This window comes from Gastrolobium bilobum, unplaced genomic scaffold (genome assembly GCF_033153095.1).
Source record: "Gastrolobium bilobum isolate Gb01-03AN ecotype WA unplaced genomic scaffold, APGP_CSIRO_Gbil_v1 utg73282, whole genome shotgun sequence".
Lineage (NCBI taxonomy): Eukaryota > Viridiplantae > Streptophyta > Magnoliopsida > Fabales > Fabaceae > Gastrolobium > Gastrolobium bilobum.
In genome coordinates this window covers 32,757-52,022 of record NW_026899204.1, presented here as the reverse complement: position 1 = coordinate 52,022, position 19,266 = coordinate 32,757, and the positions used below count along the sequence as shown (strand labels likewise).

The window sequence follows — 19,266 nt, the reverse complement described above, 5'->3', positions numbered from 1 at the left end:
AACCGAGTTCTTTAAAAAGAAATTAATTCAACTAAAATATTTTTTAGTTGACGAATGAAAGACAAATACTAAGTTATAAAAGTCAACATACGAGACCCACGTCTAAGATAGACGCGAAGTGACTTATCCTAATTTCTAATTTTATATATATCTTGTAAGTTATGAGCGTTTGGTTCAGGAAATTTTTTTGGAATAGTAAGAAAATGAGATAGATAGAGAAATGATTGAAAAGATAGATAAAGTGAGATAGGTAGAAAAATGTAAAAAAAAGTTGTTTGGTGGGGAAAATTTTTACTAGAAAAATTAGGTAACTTTATGAAATCAACAGTGCATTAAAAGCCAAATAACCGGTTTTCCGAAAAATCCCACCTTCAAATTGAGTTTCTAAACAGTGCGGATATCTATGTTTCTCATAAATCCAGACAAATTGGATATATGAGTTTTTGGTGAAAAACGTTGAAAAAAACATGGTATTTCTAAAAGTCATACTTGAAAAAAATAGATATCCGCTGAAAAGCTCCCGATGCTTACTGTCTTTCAATCTTGTATGACACTCGTATGATGGCTTGTAACCGTTGATTTAAAATTTATTAAAATAACATTTCTAGGTACAACTGGGTTTTGGATGCATTGCTCAGAGGTAATTAATAAGTTATGGCATCTTCCGTAAGAGAAAGGGAAATGGCATAGAGCCATAATCATACATGCCAAATGGTTTAAGACAAGTCAAATACAGACCACAGAATCCAAAAAAATAAAGTTGTTTTACTTTCTTGATGCCTTGTTGTGAAACTTCAATTGTAGGCGGTATCTTTGGACCGATTATTGCTTCTTCTTTTTTCGGTATTTTCCAAATGTTTATCCTTGTAATTCATAAGTAGCGGGAAAATGGGCGAGGTTGACCCATCCCAGCCTACGGCCCGGCCTACATTGAGTCCAGTTCAAATCTGATTTTTCAGAAAAGTAGAGTAGACTTAGGTTTATAAAAAAGTTTTTTTAATAAATAGGCCATAGGCCAATTTTTTCAAGCCCGGTCTACAGCCTTGTAGGCTGGCCTATTTAATTTATTAAAATAAAATAATATTTATTTTATGTGGCAAAGACACAAAGTACCAAATATCAATATCTCTTACTTTTTGTGCTATTTTATTTTATGAAAAGAAAACTTGTCTAATGTCTCCAAATTTTACATGTTGTTGCAGCTTAATACCATGGAGCAATAAGTACCTTGCTGGATTATGATGTTACTGATGAAGATCTTTCAATAATACTCTTCCTTCCCTTGTCTTGATGGTGGTTTAAAGATTTTTAGATGAATGACATTCTCTTGTAGACTTTATTTTAGCATAGAGTAATTGTATTTTTCTTATATTTTTCATTTCTTTGACTCTATTCCTCTATGATATACATTCTAGAGCTGAGGTATTATGTTGCCTCTTTTTTGTTTGTCATTTTTTTCTTATGAGAAGTACTAGTGCATGCATGAATGAGGTATTATGTTGACTCTATGCTCTATACAATTATTATTTTTGCTTAGTATATATAGTGGGAGGCCTACAAGGCCTGTAGGCCATGTCAGACTTTCTTATTTTTGAAAATAAACCGGGTTTGGCCTACAAATAAAGTCTTTAATAAGCTAGTAGACCAGATAAGCTGAATTTTTGTACGTAGACTTGAGCCAGGATGCCCAGCTCAGCCCATTTAAACCGCTATTCATAAGTCATCTTTTGTGGATTTATATGCATCCCGTTCCAAATTGATGACAATGTATTTGTTTTTTCTCTCTCTCTTTCATCCTCAACAAACTTCCGAATTTTACGAGCACCAAATTCGTCTTTCTCTTTCTCTCATTCAACATTCTGTATCTTCTCCTTCCTCATTTCATCATCATCATCATCCATTTCTCATTCTGATTCTGGTTTGCTACGTCTCAGTTCCTTTTCCATCAGAACCAGAGCTTCAGCTCAAGGAGACCCAAGATCCAGCGCAGAAACTGGTATGATTTTGCTACCTCCATGTTTCATGCTTTATTGGATCAGTTACTGAAATCTCTGTTTATGGCCTTCAGTTGAAGGAGAGGTTGAGAGTTACAGTTTAATTTAATCTCATGGATTTAAGGATATCTCGAAATCCGCTTAAAGTTTTGAATTTTTTTTTTTATTCAAATTATTTTGAAACTTGTTAGCCGACGCAAATGCATTAATTTCATTCACGTACGTCTCTCCCTTGACCCTCTTTTATGGGTATTATTTTTTATTCGATAATGACAGATAGACCCATAGCCATAGCGGGTCACTGTTTCGTTTCTTCTCTCTTTCTCTCTCTCCTATCTATCATTTATGGTGGAGGTGGATTCCCGGTGCAACGAGTGCCAGAAAAAAAAAAAAAAATTAGCTGAAATTTCATTGTACTTCAATTTTCAAGCATATGCGTATCTTCTTTGGTAGAGAACATTACTTTGAATTTGAATCCAGTGTAACCTTTTCGTGAAAATAAGTTCAGGTACTTTCTAAGCTACTTTATTATTATTATTGTTATTTTTTATAAATTAACTAAGTCAATTTTTTTGTTCTATCTTCTTTGGAGAGAATTCTAATTAAATTAAATTAAATGCACAACTACCATGTTCACATGCAGGAATTTTAAGTATAATTTGCTTTCATTTCAAGGACCGTGCACTGCTGATCCCTGGTTCATAGGATCTGATTTGGTGTGTACAACATAGCACACATTTGATTATTATCTCAATCCAAATTAATTTAATGCAAGGTAAATTGATGTCATGTAACTTATATAATGTCTTCGATTTGTCTTGTTTTCTAAAATATTTTCTTCTTGGTAAGATCTGGTTAGATATGACAGCTAGGGGTGTAAATGGGCCAGGCTGGCCCAGCCCAGCCTACGGCCCGGCCTACATTGAGCCCAGCCCAGACCCAGCCTTTTAGAAAAGTAGAGTAGGCTTAGGCTTATAAAAAAGCTTTTTTAATAAATAGGCCATAGGCTAATTTTGTCAAGCCCGGCCTACAGCCTTGTAGGCTGGCCTATTTAATTTATTAAAATAAAATAATAAAATAATATTTATTTTATGTGGCAAAGACACAAAGTACCAAATACCAATATCTCTTACTTTTTGTGCTATTTTATTTTATGAAAGGAAAACTTGTCTAATGTCTCCAAATTTTACATGTTGTTGCAGCTTAATACCATGGAGCAATGGGTACCTTGCTGGATTATGATGTTACTAATGATGATCTTTCAATAATACTCTTCTTTCCCTTGTCTTGATGGTGGTTTAAAGATTTTTAGATGAATGACATTCTCTTGTAGACTTTATTTCAGCATCCAGTAATTGTATTTTTCTTATTTTTCCCATTTCTTTGACTTTATTCCTCTATGATATACATTCTAGAGCTGAGGTATTATGTTGACTCTTTCTTGTTTGTCATTTTTTTCTTATGAGAAGTACTAGTGCATGCATGAATGGAACATTCTTTACTACAATTATTTTTTTTGCTTAGTATATATAGTGGGAGGCCTACAAGGCTTGTAGGCCATGTCAGGCTTTCTTATTTTTGAAAATGGGCCGGGCTTGGCCTACAGATAAAGCCTTTAATAGGCCAGTAGGCCAGATAGGCTGAATTTTTTTTTACGTAGGCTTGGGCCAGGATGGCCAAACCAGCCCATTTACACCCCTAAATTGACAGCAAAGCTAATTAAGCTTCATTATGGAGTATTATGTGTCATCCATTGTGGTTGGGTACTTTGTGTTGGGAATGTTCATTCCTTGCTCCAAGGCTCATTGTGTGTGAACCACCTTAATAAAACACAATTAAATGGATCCTCAATCTCTATGTAGCCCTTCTTGATTTTACTTTGGTGTTTTTAAAAGTATCGTGCTTTTTTTTTTTAAACTACTCATTTTTTGTTAAATGTTACGAACTGAGTGATAAATATCATAGATCTTTTTACCATAAAAAAATTATAGATTTATAAAAGTTGCAAACTAAATAATAAAAATGATAAATTTATAAAAGTTTTAGACTTTTATTACTCAAATATTTTCTTTCATTATTTCAATTGTCTAGGTTGTAATTTGTGAAATTACACAACCACATACACTTAGTAAAAATGCAAAGAGAAATGGTAACCGAGGTGGTGATAAGTACCATGATTTTTTTAGAAATTTTGGAAAACTGGGGTGAGACAAATTTGTTTTCAACTTTTGTTATTAGAAACTGAAAATAATTGTAAGAATTTTTTTTTCTCATTATTTCATTTTATACATCATATTTCTAAACAAAAAATATCATATGATACATGTTACTTTTATTTTTCCGTAACATTAATTAATAGAATAATCCAATATTTTCAAAAAAAAATTGAACCTGTCAAATACTTTTTTATAATTTATCCGCTAAAAAATATTTCCATCGTATTTTCAAAAATATTTTTTTTCCCGTAAAAAAACATGCTCCTTCTTTGATACATGGAGCATGTGTCAGAATTTTTATTTATACGTGGGCAATATTAATTAATTAGTTTTGTATTTTAATATTAATCGGGTTAATAGATATTTCAATATTATTATTGTAACTAGTCCATTGTAATCACATTGAATTGGGCTTCTGGCATTTGTTGTTATTGGGCCTAGTTGGACAGTAGTATAGGCTCTAATGTGACCCTAGTTTTTCATGATAGGTAGATTCCGTGGACACATACTCTTGCTTGAGTTATTAGCTAGGTCTCTTCTTTAGTCTATTTATATTGTAGTTAAACTCCATGCTCCCTATCGCTGAAGCTGTCTTTATTGAAATAGGTGATAAAGAGGAAGATCTGGCATGTAGTCCCTTCTTTTCTTTGGCTTTGTGATGAAACAACAAGGTACGCATAATTTCAACTTTAATTTCATATTGTTTGATATTTTATAATTATATACATGATTCAGGATTAAAATATTTTTTTTATTTGATATCAAAGTCTAATATATATAATTATAGAATCCATTAAATATGAATTGATTGATTGAATTGAGCGGTCTTGTTTTTGCTATTCGATCGATTTCCATATACAGTGTTATATGCTTTATCATCGTTTCACGTGCAATTTTTTTTATAAGAGTTTCTTTTGGTCTACATCTCTTATTATGATTAGTGTTTTCCAAGACTATACCCAATTACTGTCGTGCACTTTTAAATCTTTTGAGTGTTTTAGATTCAACACATGCTCCTCCTATTTTGTCGACTGCTATCGTGAAACATAAGGCTTACTGTAGTTATGAATCTATATCTATTTGAAATCATCATAAATCTTTATTTTGGTTTTAACTATTGTTTTTCTGCTGTCAATAAATAAATAAAAAAAAAAATTTGAGTTCCTTGCGCAAGTGTGACAGACTTTGGGGCATTCCTTTTCTCATTTGTGGTCCTCTATGTGTTGTTAAAGTTGAAGCCATGTGCCATGCATTTTTTATTTATTTAATCATGTCACGGACTCTTGTAATTATACGCTTATATTATTATATAATAAGATTAACAAGAAGATATGTGGGGAGAGAGCATGTGTTCGAATACTCGCAGTACTATCTTTGGGAAGGGTTTAAAGCTTTCATCCTAGACCCGCTCCGAATCAGATTAGTTGCCAAGCGATGAACCGATTGGAATATTTCAAAAAAGAAAAAAACAACAGGACATATCCGAATAAAGTTTAAAACGGGTGAAAAATGCGATCACAATGTTTAATACGGTATACGCAAGCATTGATTATTTTAGACTGAACTTTTTTCACTTGAATATGTTTCGAGAAACGTGCCTATTATATTGCAAATGTTAAACGGAAGTTTTGAATAAGTATGTTTGTTACCGTTCGTGAAACGTGCCCATTAGTATGTTTCGATTTTTTTTATTTGAAAAATTTGAATAAGTCCACGGAAGTTTTGCTGTCACCGTTGTTTGTTACAATTTTTATTCAATATACTGTTTATTTGGGTTTGTTAAGTCCTTGAAATCTTGAAGCATATATTTTGGTTGTTTGTTCCTTTTTTGTCGCTTTTTTTAGACATATTTTTTTTGAAATTTTGATCTTTTCATAAATTCTGATCTTATATAAACAAGGCTAGATAAGACAACCTGTACACGATAAATCCAGAATTTGCTATATTTCAGATAAGAGCACTCATACAGAAACTCTTTAATATTTTGGAGCATAATTTTTTATTTATTTATTTATATTGCAGTATGTAATGAATTTTACACATGCTATGCAAGCACTGTATAATGTCTTCTATGTGAATCATGTATAGACCTTTTCGTTAGATGTGTGCAAAACAATCACTTACGAATGCCATCATATTTTATAAGCAAGCACGAAATTGATTTTTTTTTTCTGCACTATATTTTATAATATAGTGTATGTCCTGTAATCATTATTTTTATTTTGATTGATAAATGCAAAATAATCTCAAGAAACGCATTGAACGTAATTACTATTATTGCCAACACTGTGCACACATCTACGTCTCAGCTATAAGCCTATTGCTTGTACGCAGTGATTTGGATACTGGCTATAAGCCAATTACGGTACCTACCTCTAGGTATCTCTTAGCGCATACCCTATCAAAATGCATAACTTCTAACTCAACGTGCTTTTGTTTTCCTCAAGATTTCTTCATTTTGGGGAGATTAAGTCTCATTTTGTTAAAGTTTCTCAGGTCTATTGTGACAATTTAGTTACTTTTTCAATTGCTTGCTTCCACTGTTGCACTTTACATTATACATGAATTCAAATGCTTTCTCTTTGCAGCAATCATCGTTATATGTACTTATGATTTAAATTTAATTTAAAACTTTTATACGATCTGATATGATTTAAATTTGAGTTGAATTATGAAAAATATTTTTGCTATTTGGGTACCCATTTGATTATTTAGGTAGAGCCTTGATTTGTTTCGGCTTCAAGCTTGAAAAGTTGCTAATTTTCTCACTTATTTACTGTGAGCTTTAGGACATGTTTGTATTTTCTTTTGTTTCTTGTCAGGATGATGGGTAACTATTTCTAATTGTGAGGCAGCTGCATGAGTCAAACTGGTATTTAGTTGAATGTTCAACGCAGTTTTAGGAGGTGGAAAAGTAAAAACAAGTCCTGTGTCTGTCTTACCTTTGACATGGAGAGAATGAACAGTGCAGGTTCTTGTTCTTCAATGAGAAGGAATTCATTGAGCATATCAAGCCATCAGATAGATAATGATGCTGAGTGTGAAAGTGTTTCAGAGGCTGGAGACATTGGGGATCGAGCTCTTCCAAGTAGAAGGTTCAGTGAGAGCAGCAGTTTACGCTTGTCTTTTGATAACACTTCAGAAAATGAAGCTGGTGTTTCCATTCTAGAGGAGCACAGGTTGCAACCATACCCTTCCTTCTCCCATCCTAACTCCTCTGTTAGGCCTCTTCCTACCGATACAATTGTGGCTTCTGAAGATTCAAAGCAAGTTAGCTCTCTTCAACACCTTTCATGTCTTTTTGGTTTCTCTCTTTTGTTTGTTAATTAATCATATTTATAGATAATTTCAAATATTGTCATATATTGTAGCTTACACAATGTTATCTACTTTCAGGAACCGCGTAAAAGCTTGCCAGAGTTGCTGGACTATATTTCATGTATGCTTCACTTAGCTGTTTTTGGAATTCTTGGGGTAATATGCTTAAACTTTTACCTTGACTTGTTAGATATACTTATGATTGCATTACCGCATCAGTTCTGGTGCAGTTTCAATGTTTCCATACAATAATGATAAAGAAGGCACGGTACTTTAATTATTGAACTATGTAGTTAGTTCAAGACAAAACAGTAATAATAACAATCCAAGTTCCACCTATGTGCTTGTCTGCGATAAATTTATTTAAGTACTTTGGTGTACCATTATCAGCTTCTTCTCATCCCCTGATAAATAATGTTAGGTGTATCATATTTTCCTGTTGCTGCAGAATGGATTAATTATATTTTCCATAGTTTTAATTCGTATTTCTTTTGCTTGTAATTGAGAGCTTATGGAAAATTTTCAGCTGTTACTGGCACTATGATATATTTTTCATTGTCGAATTTCATGTTAGGACAAGCAGTTATCCGCAAAAGTCTAATACAAAAATTGTCATAATAACTATGCAGGTCTTAACAAGATATTTACTTCAAAAGTTATTTGGCCCTGGGGTTGCCGGCGTGACAAGCGAGCAAACTATTCTTTACCTTGACCTTCCTTCTAATATGGTGTGATCCCTTTTCCATCTTCATTATTTTTTTGTGTTTTGGTACATACAGAATATGGTGTGTTCATAAAGACTAACACTCCAGAATTGTTTGGCCGGGAACATAACTTCCAGACATTATGATAATAAAATGTTGGAAAGCACAATGTATATTAAATTCTGCTTTTCTAACAACAGAGAAAATTTGTGTCACCTTTTAAGCAGTTGGTGAACCCAAATAGGAATATTCTGACTTTTGAGCTTGAAGTAGATATTCCTTTTCTGCTTTTGTGTTGTGCACTTCTTAAATCCTTAATCTACAGTTTGCTCAATTGAAAATTTGTTTTAAATCTGATATAATACAGTAAATCTGACTGACATTTTAAATTTGCTGTCAAGTGACACTCAAGTCCTTTATCTATAGAACACAATTGCAAATTAGTTTTGAATCTTGCTTTAACACGGTCAATCTTACAGAAGTTTCAAACTGCTTCTAGGTGAAAGTGAAATTTAAGTCCGTTTTGAAGTTCATTCAAATAGAGGCTGGTTCAGATAACATGCTAATGCTAATTTTTTACATTTCGTTCTAGATTGGTTCATTTTTAATGGGATGGTTTGGAGTTGTGTTCAAAGGAGACATATCTCATGTGTCAGAGCATCTAGCCATAGCAATTACAACTGGTTACTTAGGGAGCCTCACAACCTTCAGTGGTTGGAATCAAAAAATGCTTGAACTCAGTGTTTCCGGCCGCTGGCTCTTCTCTGCACTTGGCTTTCTTTTAGGTAAATAAGTGCATTTAATAATGGTGTTTGATAGTTACAGGTTTGTAGCTGTTTCATTCAAAGTTTTTTCTTTTTCTTTTTCCATTTATATATTTATCCCAAGTAGGTAATTTGATTTTTTTGGTCCCCTCTGCATGGCTCAATTGATATAATGAATTTTGTTTTACCATTCAAAATTTTCAGGATTATTTCTTGTTGCCTTTTCCATCATATTTGGGATTGAAACTGCCAAGGGTTTCAGGTGGCTCCTGAACAGGTTGAACATGAGTTCAGGAAATGGTTGCTCTAAGATCAACTTCAAAGTAGACAACTACCGCCATCAGTTGATAGTTATGGTGATGTTCTTGGTTATATTGGGCATACTATGGGGTGTCAGTGGAGCATTAGTAAAGGATGAGTTCAAACATGGTGGCAGTGCTGCTCAGTTATGGTTTGCATGCATGGTTGGACCTATCGGTGTATGGATTAGATGGTTCTTAGCGCGACTCAATGGATGTGGGATAGGAACTGCAGGATTGCTTAAATGGATTCCATTTGGGACTCTAATTGCCAATGTATCAGCTGCTTGTGTTATGGCTGCACTTGCTAGTGTGAAGAATGCAGTAAGTTTCTTTGCCATCATTCATGTTCCAATTCTCCCATGTCTAACTTCATTGGTTAATCTCTAAGCTAGTAGCCATAGAATCTGTCTTTATATTTGAGTAGGATATACCTCTTATCTTTCAAGTTCTACATTAGAGTTACCATCTTGATTGTTGCCCTTATTTCTCTTAACGATATTTGCATCGATTTTATCTCGCAAGCCTCTCACAAACTCTAAGGTGGACTTATCCGGACCAAGGTGTTATCTAATGGCTTGTATGGAAGCACCTTTTTCTTTATATAGTTGCATTGTATTGTAACTACTTAGCTCTAAATGTGTTTGCTTTTACCTATGTTGTTTTTGAGAATCTGGACCTTATATCCCAATACAAAAGTCAAGAGACCTTGCATCACAATTTTGAAGGTAACGACCAGTATTTACTTGTTTGATGCAGGTGAACACCAGGAATTGTGATACTGTTGTAGCAGGAATACAGTTTGGTATGATGGGGTGTCTGAGTACTGTTTCTACTTTTGCTGCTGAGTTTAATGCAATGAGAGAAAGCAATCATCCTTGGAGAGCGTATGCCTATGCTATTATTACAATATGTGTCTCATTCTCTTTTGGGATCTTAATATACTGCATCCCTGTTTGGACAAAGGGGTTTGATATTGACACATAGCAATCGGGCAAGGCAATCTTGTTTTGGCACTATATGTGGTCAAAGCATCGAAGTTTCATGACAACCTCACTCCTGATTTTATAGATAACGAATTTGCTTATGGAGAAGGGTACTCCTCAGTTCAGAGAAACATAGTAATGTATTTACTACTCTTAATAAGATTTGTCGATAGTGGAATGGGGTGTGAAGTGAGGTTTTAAGCTTTCAGGTCTCTGATTAATATTGATGAGATCACAACAGTTTTGTTAATATAGATGTCATGTCTTGATGTAGAAAAAATGAAAAAAGGGAGCTGGTTGTACTTAATGCATTTTTGATTGAAAGGATGTTATGGTTTATGAGTCCAAGGTTACAGTTCCTGCCTACTTTCACCAAAGCCTCGTTACAGAAGTTAGAAGCTGCGCCTACTGGTTTGAGGATCTTTTATTCCTATATAATATTATTTGAGATTAAAAATAATAAGCAAAAAATAATTATGGAAACCTGCCAAATGGATATATGATTACAAACTTGCCAACCATGCTGAGTTGGAGTTACAGGCTTTGCTTGATGTCCAATAAGTGTACTTGTAATAAATTAATAGAACAAGATTTCTTTATGTTCCTTTACCTGCATAATAGGTCAAGTGAACCCTGTTCTATTGTTTTCTACATGCATGGATTTTTGGGGTCTATGAAGCTGGAAATTAATTTAATGCAAGGTAAAATGATGTCATGTAACTTATATAATGTCTTGGATTTGTCTTGTTTTCTAAAATATTTTCTTCTTGGTAAGATCTGGTTAGATATGACAGCAAAGCTAATTAAGCTTCATTATGGAGTATTATGTGTCATCCATTGTGGTTGGATACTTTGTGCTGGGAATGTTCATTCGTTACTCCAAGGCTCATTGTGTGAACCACCTTAATAAAACACAATCAAACGGACCCTCAATCTCTGTGTAGCCCTTCTTGGTTTTACTTTGGTGTTTTTCAAAGGTACCGTGTTTTTTTTTAAATTACTCATTTTTTGCTAAATGTTATGGACTGAGTGATAAATATCATAGATTTTTGTACCAAAAAAAAATCATAGATTTATTAAATTTGCAAACTGAATAATAAAAATTATAAATTTATAAAAGTTTTTGCTTTTATTACTCAAATATTTTCTTTCGTTATTTCAATTGTCTAGGTTGTGATTTGTGAAATTACACAACCACATACGTCTAATAAAAATACAAAGAGAAATGGTGACTGAGGTGGTGATAAGTACCATGATTTTTCTAGAAATTCTGGGAAAGTGGGGTGAGACAAATTTGTTTTCAACTTTTGTTACGAAAAAACTGAAAATAATCGTAAGAAATTTTTTTTCTCATTATTTCATTTTATACATCATATTCCTAAACAAAAAATATCATATGATACATGTTACTTTTATTTTTCCGTAACATTAATTAATAGAATAATCCAATATTTCCAAAAAAAAATTGAACCTGTCAAATACTTTTTTATAATTTATCCGCTAAAAAAATTTTCCATCATATTTTCAAAAATATTTTTTTTCCCGTAAAAAAAAAATATGCTCCTTCTTTGATATATGGAGCATATACTTCGCTGTAGCTTCATCACCCGATGTCCTTTTCTTCTTTTTTTGAAATAAAGATTGGGTGTAGGTGTTGGCGATAGGGTGGTTTGAAAATGTTGTTGCACGTAAGCAAAAGAATGATGTACGTGTAGCAAAAAAGCCATCAGTCAAGAATCGTAGCTTTGAGAGATGCAGAATTTGATTCCTCGAACGCAGACCTCGGTCACGAATATGAATGCGTTACTTTTGTGTTCTATCCTCTATTCGAGTGTTGCGTTGCGTCACTCTCATTTGGTTTTCCGTTTTCGTCCCATCGCTTGTCGTTTTGTATATGAAACGTATTATTCGCCAAGGAAAATTGTCCACAAAGCAATAATTTCTTTATATTAACAAAAACCAACGGTGTTATTGGTTATTATTTTCGAAATTTAAACTCATTAATTAATTATTAATTTACAATAAATGATAACTGTTAATTGACGAAAATTAAATGTGTTAAGATATGATTGTAAGAGGTTGTAAAAAAAAGTTGTAAGTATAACCTTCCTCATTATATAATTGGTATATATTTTTTATCTCCTTAGCTTTCGCTTCACGGTTATATGTTACGCGACAAAATCGTTTATTATTATTATTATTTTCTTATTTTGAAAAATTAAAATCTTATTTATTGTTTTCAAAGTGGAATCGAGGGAACGGGAAAAAAAAGGAGAATATAAAATGAATGTTTTTCCCATCTCAAACGAGGGGACTCATACAGCCCGCGCTGGCAGTTGCACCCTCCTCAGTTGCAACCGCCATATCCATCGAAGTGGTTCTTATAGTCTCAAATCTCTTTGACATTCATTAAATTCATCAATCATCAAAACGCATTCACATTCGCTTCCTCACAACTCTGCCTTCGGCAGCTCAGTGGGTCGGTTTCTAATCGGATAATTTCTCGGCCTCTTTACGGTGCCTGAATCTTCTCTCTTCCAATCCTCACGTATTATATTTCATTCATTGTTATTATTATTTCATTCTATTGTTTATGGGTTTTATAATTCTCATTTAACATGAGAATTCAAATTCTTCTACACACACTTCGATTTCCGTGCTGACACGGGTCCTACATATAATTTTTTCTAACATCTGGGTCCCACATGCTTTTTATCTCTACAACATAAGAATTGAATTCTCATTTAACATGAGAAAATCAAACCCCATTAATATGCCAATATCTTTTAATTTTTAATTTTTTTGGTGTTTTCTACGTTTTTTGTATTTTTCTTTTCTAATTATTACTGTAATCCCAATGAAATACCTGCATGCTTATTATTGGAAAAGCGTAACCAAATGAAATACCTGCTGCTTTCATAAATAAGCTTAATCTTAATCAACTACAATATTCTACGGAAGGTGTAGGTATAACCTTGTGACATGTTACCATGGTACATAACAAGGAATTTGTCACCTGAACTCATTCCTTTTAGCTTATACTTAACCTTTACACATATATCTGAACTATTTGATTCTTCTTAGCATCCAACATGACAATTATTGAATAAATATAGCTAATGTGATCTGAGAAATTTATTCCCTTCTAATAGGCAGAACGGTAACCCACAAGTTGTATTAAATTAATAGGCAGCCATAGACTGCTGACCAGATTTACAGGTAGGGTTGGATGCAAGAAAATAATAGAATAGGGTTGGTGTGCTTGAAGAGTCAATGTCGTCTTTCTTTCTTTTTTTAATTAAAAGTTAATTAGATGGGAAATGTTTTTTTTATGTTGTTGGAGATAGATTATTTTATGTTAGTGAAACAAAATTATAAGAGGGACTCATAAATAATTGAAGAAAAAAATAAATATAAGACTTACCTTTGTTATGCGTATGTAGGAATTTGATTTATCATGTTAAATGACATAAATTTAACCCTAATGAGATCTATGTCTCAAGCCAAGAAAAATATTCCAAAAACACATAAGCACCTAATTGGGTGTGCTTGAAAAGCCAATGCGTTTTTTTTTAAAAAAAAAAAAAAAATTAAGAAATCTTGACGTCTATGTCTCAAGGAAAAGAAAGATATTCCAAAATCACATGAGATATTCCACAAATATTTCAAGTGATCACTTTATTATATGTTTGTTTTTTTCACCTTGATAATTTCTCAAATAGCTCTTTGTATTTTTTATTTTGGTAATTAATATGCTTATGTTGGGTTTAGAATAATAAAAGAATATTTACATTTATTACAATCACAATTCGAGAATGTGATCAAGAGACTAATAAAGGTTGGTTGATCAAGGTCATTCCTTCCTCTTTGAGGTCATAAATTCTTCGTAATCTCATAAAAATTATTTTTTTTCATTAATGGAGTTAATGAAGGCCTACGAGAAGTATGTCTACTAGAGTGGTGTCATTGTTGGAGTTAAGGAATGCCTAATTAAGTCTTAAAAGAGGCTCCACAACTAGAGTGGTAGGAATCCAACTAAAAGAGTAGGTAGAAGAGGAAAAAAAAAATCGTAAGAGAGCATTAAATCTTTTATTTCTAAATTAACCAAGTTAAAATGATTAAATGACTTCTGAAAAAAATTAAGATATAAGAAAAATATAAAAAAAATATAATTCAGTGATTTAGCAATGTTTTAGCTACCTTGGTTTAATGAAAAAAATGTAATTAGCATTTATCTTACAAACGATAAAGAAACTAAAACTTATATAATAACAATAAGTTCCTCATCCCATTAATAAATATATATAAACATATATATGTATAGCGATAACATCCTCTGACACCAAAGTTTAACCTTTGATTTTCGTAAATCTAACGGTTATAATTTATTATGTCACATTTATTAATTAATTTATTAATTTTCAATAAATTATAATCGTTATATTAGCAAAAATTAACGATTATGATTTGGTATATAGTGACAAGATGCTCTGATACCAAAGTTTAACTGTTGAATTTTATAAATCTAATGGTTATAATTTATTAGGTCATACTTATTAATTAATTTATTAATTCTCAATAAATTATAATCGTTAGATTGATAAATATTAACAATTATGATTTGGTATCAAGCTTTTTAGTTGATACCGGTATTGAAAGATCACGTCATATATATATATATATATATATATATATATATATATTTTCTCAAGTTATTTGAGATAACTTTATCTTCGGTCATTAAATCATAACCGTACAAAGATAGACCGATTGTGATAAAGAAATAGAGAGAAAAAGAAAATTATAACCATTTAATGGTAAATCAATTAATATAAGAAAATAAATAAACAACACAACGTAATTTTGGGGTGATCGGAGATAAATATATCTCAAGTATCTTGAGAAATAATTTTCTTATATATATATATATATATATATATAGGATATGATATTTTAATACCAGTGTCAAACTTAGAAGTTTGACACTAAAATTCTAACTTTTGATTTTCGTCAAACGACAGTTATAATTTATTGGAAATTACTAATTAATTAATAAGCTTGACTTAATAAACTATAACCGTCAGATTAGCAGAAACTAACGGTTAGGATTTAGTGTCAAGCTTCTAAATCCTAACTTTTGATTTTTGTCAATCAATGATTATTATTTATTTAAAATTAATGAGTAATTAATAAATTTGATTGGCAAAAATAATAACTGTTGATTGACGAAAATCAACGGTTATGATTTGGTGTCAAATTTTAATGTTTGACACTAGTGTCAAAAGATCCTACCCCATAGTATCTTTTAACACCAGTATCAAATTTAAAATTTGACACCTCATTTGAGAGTCATTAGATCAAAAAAGATCAATGACTTTGATTTGTAAGCATGTGACACTATTGATCTTTTTTTATCTAACGGCTCTCAGATAAAGTGTCAAACTTTAAATTTGGTGTCAAAGAATCCTACTTCATATATATATATATATATATATATATATATATATATATATATATATATATATATATATATATCTGTGTGTGTAGGATCAGGATTATTTTACATCGGTATAATATTAATTAGTCTTACACCACATATCAATAGTTGATTTTCGTGCATCCAACGGTTATAATTTAGGAAGTTATACTAATTAATTAATCATTAATTACACTACAAATACCAACTGATAATTTTCGTCTATCAACGGTTGAGATGTGGTGTAAGACTAACAAGTCTTACACTAGTGTAAAAAGAACCTGCCCCATATCAAACAGTTTGATTTCCAAGCCACTCTTAAGAAACAAATTCCTGATTTTCAAATTGTTTTTTAGGATAAATAACCTAAATTTTTTTAACAAACAAGTTCGTGATTTTAAGGTTGATTTTCATCATAAGATTTTGTTTAGTATAGTTAGGTGTAGAAGGTAATAACTCCTATTTTTAGGCCTTGATAGTACAATCTGTATCCTAATTTCATTGATGATGTTATACAACATAGAAAGATGATCCCAACCACCTCAAATGGGGATTCAAGAACAACCTGGAGATGTCATGGCTACTATTCTGGCTGACCTCCACAGGCCCAATAAGTTGGGTACAATACTAAATGTTCAACACAAGAACATTCTAGATGACACCTTATGGTATAAAACGGTGTTTAAAAACTTAGTCTGTCCATCGACTTGCCTAGGTAAAGGGTCACAAATTCAATCTGGGGGTCACATGGTCACGTCGTTGACCCGATTTTATATATTAAAAAAATATAAATATATATCTTATATGAAAAATTCAAAAAAATATTCTTTCATGACTGAAAGGTCATAAGTTTGAATCCAAGAAACAACGTTTTTGCAGTTATGCAAGGGTAAGGCTGCGTACGAGGATTTTCTCCACCTCACACTCTCTAGTCGGGTTTAACGGGGAGTGGTTATTTTTTTATGAAAAATTCAAAAAAATCAAACCATCAATCATAAAAAATTCAAAATATACTTAGCATAATTCAAACAATTACATCCACAAGTCAATATTATACAAGCTAATCAAAATATCAAAGTATAAAACACATATTTCAATGGAGTTAATGAAAAGTTATATCATCAAACTCAAGCTCTCCTTATCCCTCTCCACCATTGCCGTCTAAACCTTGAGGAACGTTGCTTCTATTTCGGGGTACCATGGCTATATGAGATGAAAAATACATTTAAAACAAGCAACAGATGCAACCAGCAAATCAATGAAAACAAACAAGGCACTTCCATGAGCAATGGCATTTCATCCAATTCAATTTCCCAATTCTCTATGTTACGATACAATTTAAAAGTGTTAGTTTACATCATTTTTTATCTGCCGTCTTCTTAATATGAGAGTAAATACATCAGGGTTAAAAAAAGCTTTAAACCATATTGCTTAGTAATACAATAATATCATACATGCTCAGAGCAAAGAAACCAACCAAGAAAAAAAGTGGATTAGTGAAGAGAAGAACCCCCACAGCGGAGTAGAGGCGACGACGTGAAGGAGAGGGAAGACCGAAGAGGCGGAGTCGCGGAAGAAGGGATGAAGAACCACCACGGCGGAGCGAAAGAAAGGAGGAGGAACCACCGAGGTGAAGACGTCTGGGAGAGAAGAGAGATTTGATTTTGTTCTTCACTTTCGGATTTCAGATTTAGGTTAGCAGGGATTTTTTTTTCACAAAATGACATCCTTTCGTGTGATTTTTTTTAAATGCAGTGACCCCCTCTAAACAGGAGTAACCGAGACCCGACCGGGTTTCGAGGGTCAGAGGTGTCAACGTGCATGCAAGATCTAACTGCTGACCTCAACCCTCAGAGAGAGGGGGGTCAGGGTTGACCTAGGGGTCCAGGCGATTTTAAAACATTGTTATAGAGCTTCAACACAGAGAATCTCTTCTCCCTACATAGCTCACCATCATACATCCACAATGAGAGCAAACTCCACACTGCAATGTTGAACCATAGGTCAAACAAGACCAAGATGTGAAGTTTTGACGATCAATAAAGCATCAACTAGCTCAACAAGCTTGCACAACATAGAAGGCAGTGCAATAAGTCCCAAGTAAAGTAAGAAAACTAAATAAATATGCAAAAATGGAGTACTAACTTCAAAGTATAAACTCAACTTTAATGTCAAAGATTCAGGTCAAACAAAGATAGAAGATTCAAAACATGAAGACAAATGAAGAAACATGAAGACTCGGTGCTATATTATAGAGTCTAAAGAGTTTAGATGTTTGAGTTTACAGAACTTATTCTCAAATATGCATTATAGAAGCCATAAACTCATGCATAAAGTAAACCCTACATACATGATACACTTATACATGAAGCACTGTTATATTAATGCTAGAAGCATACATACATATGTGAGAAGTGAGTAGAAAATCACTCAGAATTCATATAGGTCAAAAAACTGGTTGCTGTCTACAAATACCAGGATATGGATATGTGAATATCCGGATATTGGAACCTAGAATATCTGAATATCAGCCCGATAAATATCCGGATATTGGCATTGTCATCTGAATTACTTAAAATCTGAAGGTGTAACAGCAATATTTGGGTATCTTATATTTTCTTACACCTATATAAATGATCAATGAAGGTTTACAAAAATGAGAGAACATAGAAACTCATCAGAATTCAAAATTGAGAGATCATTCACCATATTGGCCATATTTTGACATATTAGAGGAAATGCTCTATATCTCTTTCATTTCTTAATCTTTTTCTGAGATTCTTTTTTACGTTAAACAAGGAGAGATTGCTCCATTGTTGTTTGAACGAATTGGACTGTTGTAAATAGTTCTTGAATGATTTGAGAGATCGTATAGGTGATAGGTTGAGAATGATCAAAGGTTTGATCATAGTTCTTGTAAAACGATTTTTCTGGCACCGGTTGGAAGCTAGAACATAGTGGAATCGACGACACCAGTTTGGACGTAGCTCTCAAGTGGTTAGAGAGTGAATCAGGATAAATCTTGATGTGATTCTTCCTTTCCCATCATCATTTTCAATACCACTGCATAATCTCTATTATTAGACGACATTTGGTATGTATTAATTCAGTTTTTCCATAAGAGAGGTTTAAATTTTGTTCTATTTCGTTTTGGTTGATTTTCTAGATAAATGGGTTAATTTTCATTGATTTTTTGTGAAACAAGTTACTATACAATTCAACACCCAAACCCCCCCCCCCCCCCCCCCCCCGGCGCGCGCGCCTTCTCTTGTGCTTCTACATTAGCAATCTTTTCTTTACATGCAATAGTGAAGACGAGGCTAACGATTTTGGCTCAACTTTTCCCACTCTTTCATCCTTAGGGGATATTCACTTCCCTGTATAATATAAACTCATTTTCTCCCATTGAAGAGACACCTGATTTCTCACACTTTATGAGCTATTATTCTGCTGAGATTTAAAGCCACCTTAGCCGAAATACATCATCTCCCATTGTGGCCATTTCTGCA

The 19,266-nt window shown here is 32.7% G+C and overlaps 1 protein-coding gene across 3 annotated transcripts; it reads left to right on the top strand.

Moving 5' to 3' along the window:
• The first annotated feature begins 1,746 nt into the window (after positions 1-1,746).
• LOC133288272 (fluoride export protein 1-like) lies at positions 1,747-10,764 on the top strand. Of its 3 annotated transcripts, none has more exons than XM_061485995.1 (8): positions 1,747-1,996; positions 2,638-2,769; positions 7,033-7,480; positions 7,607-7,684; positions 8,158-8,256; positions 8,825-9,017; positions 9,291-9,619; positions 10,055-10,764. In XM_061485995.1, the coding sequence occupies exons 3-8, from the start codon at positions 7,160-7,162 to the stop codon at positions 10,280-10,282; spliced, it is 1,248 nt and encodes a 415-aa protein (XP_061341979.1). In that variant the 5' UTR covers positions 1,747-1,996; positions 2,638-2,769; positions 7,033-7,159; the 3' UTR covers positions 10,283-10,764. The 3 variants fall into 3 exon arrangements, 2 of the variants coding, with proteins under 2 accessions (XP_061341979.1, XP_061341978.1); XM_061485994.1 differs by having other exon boundaries at positions 9,201-9,619; XR_009748348.1 differs by lacking the exons at positions 7,033-7,480; positions 7,607-7,684; positions 8,158-8,256; ... (1 more) ...; positions 9,291-9,619; positions 10,055-10,764 and adding an exon at positions 3,197-3,512.
• Positions 10,765-19,266: the final 8,502 nt, after the last annotated feature.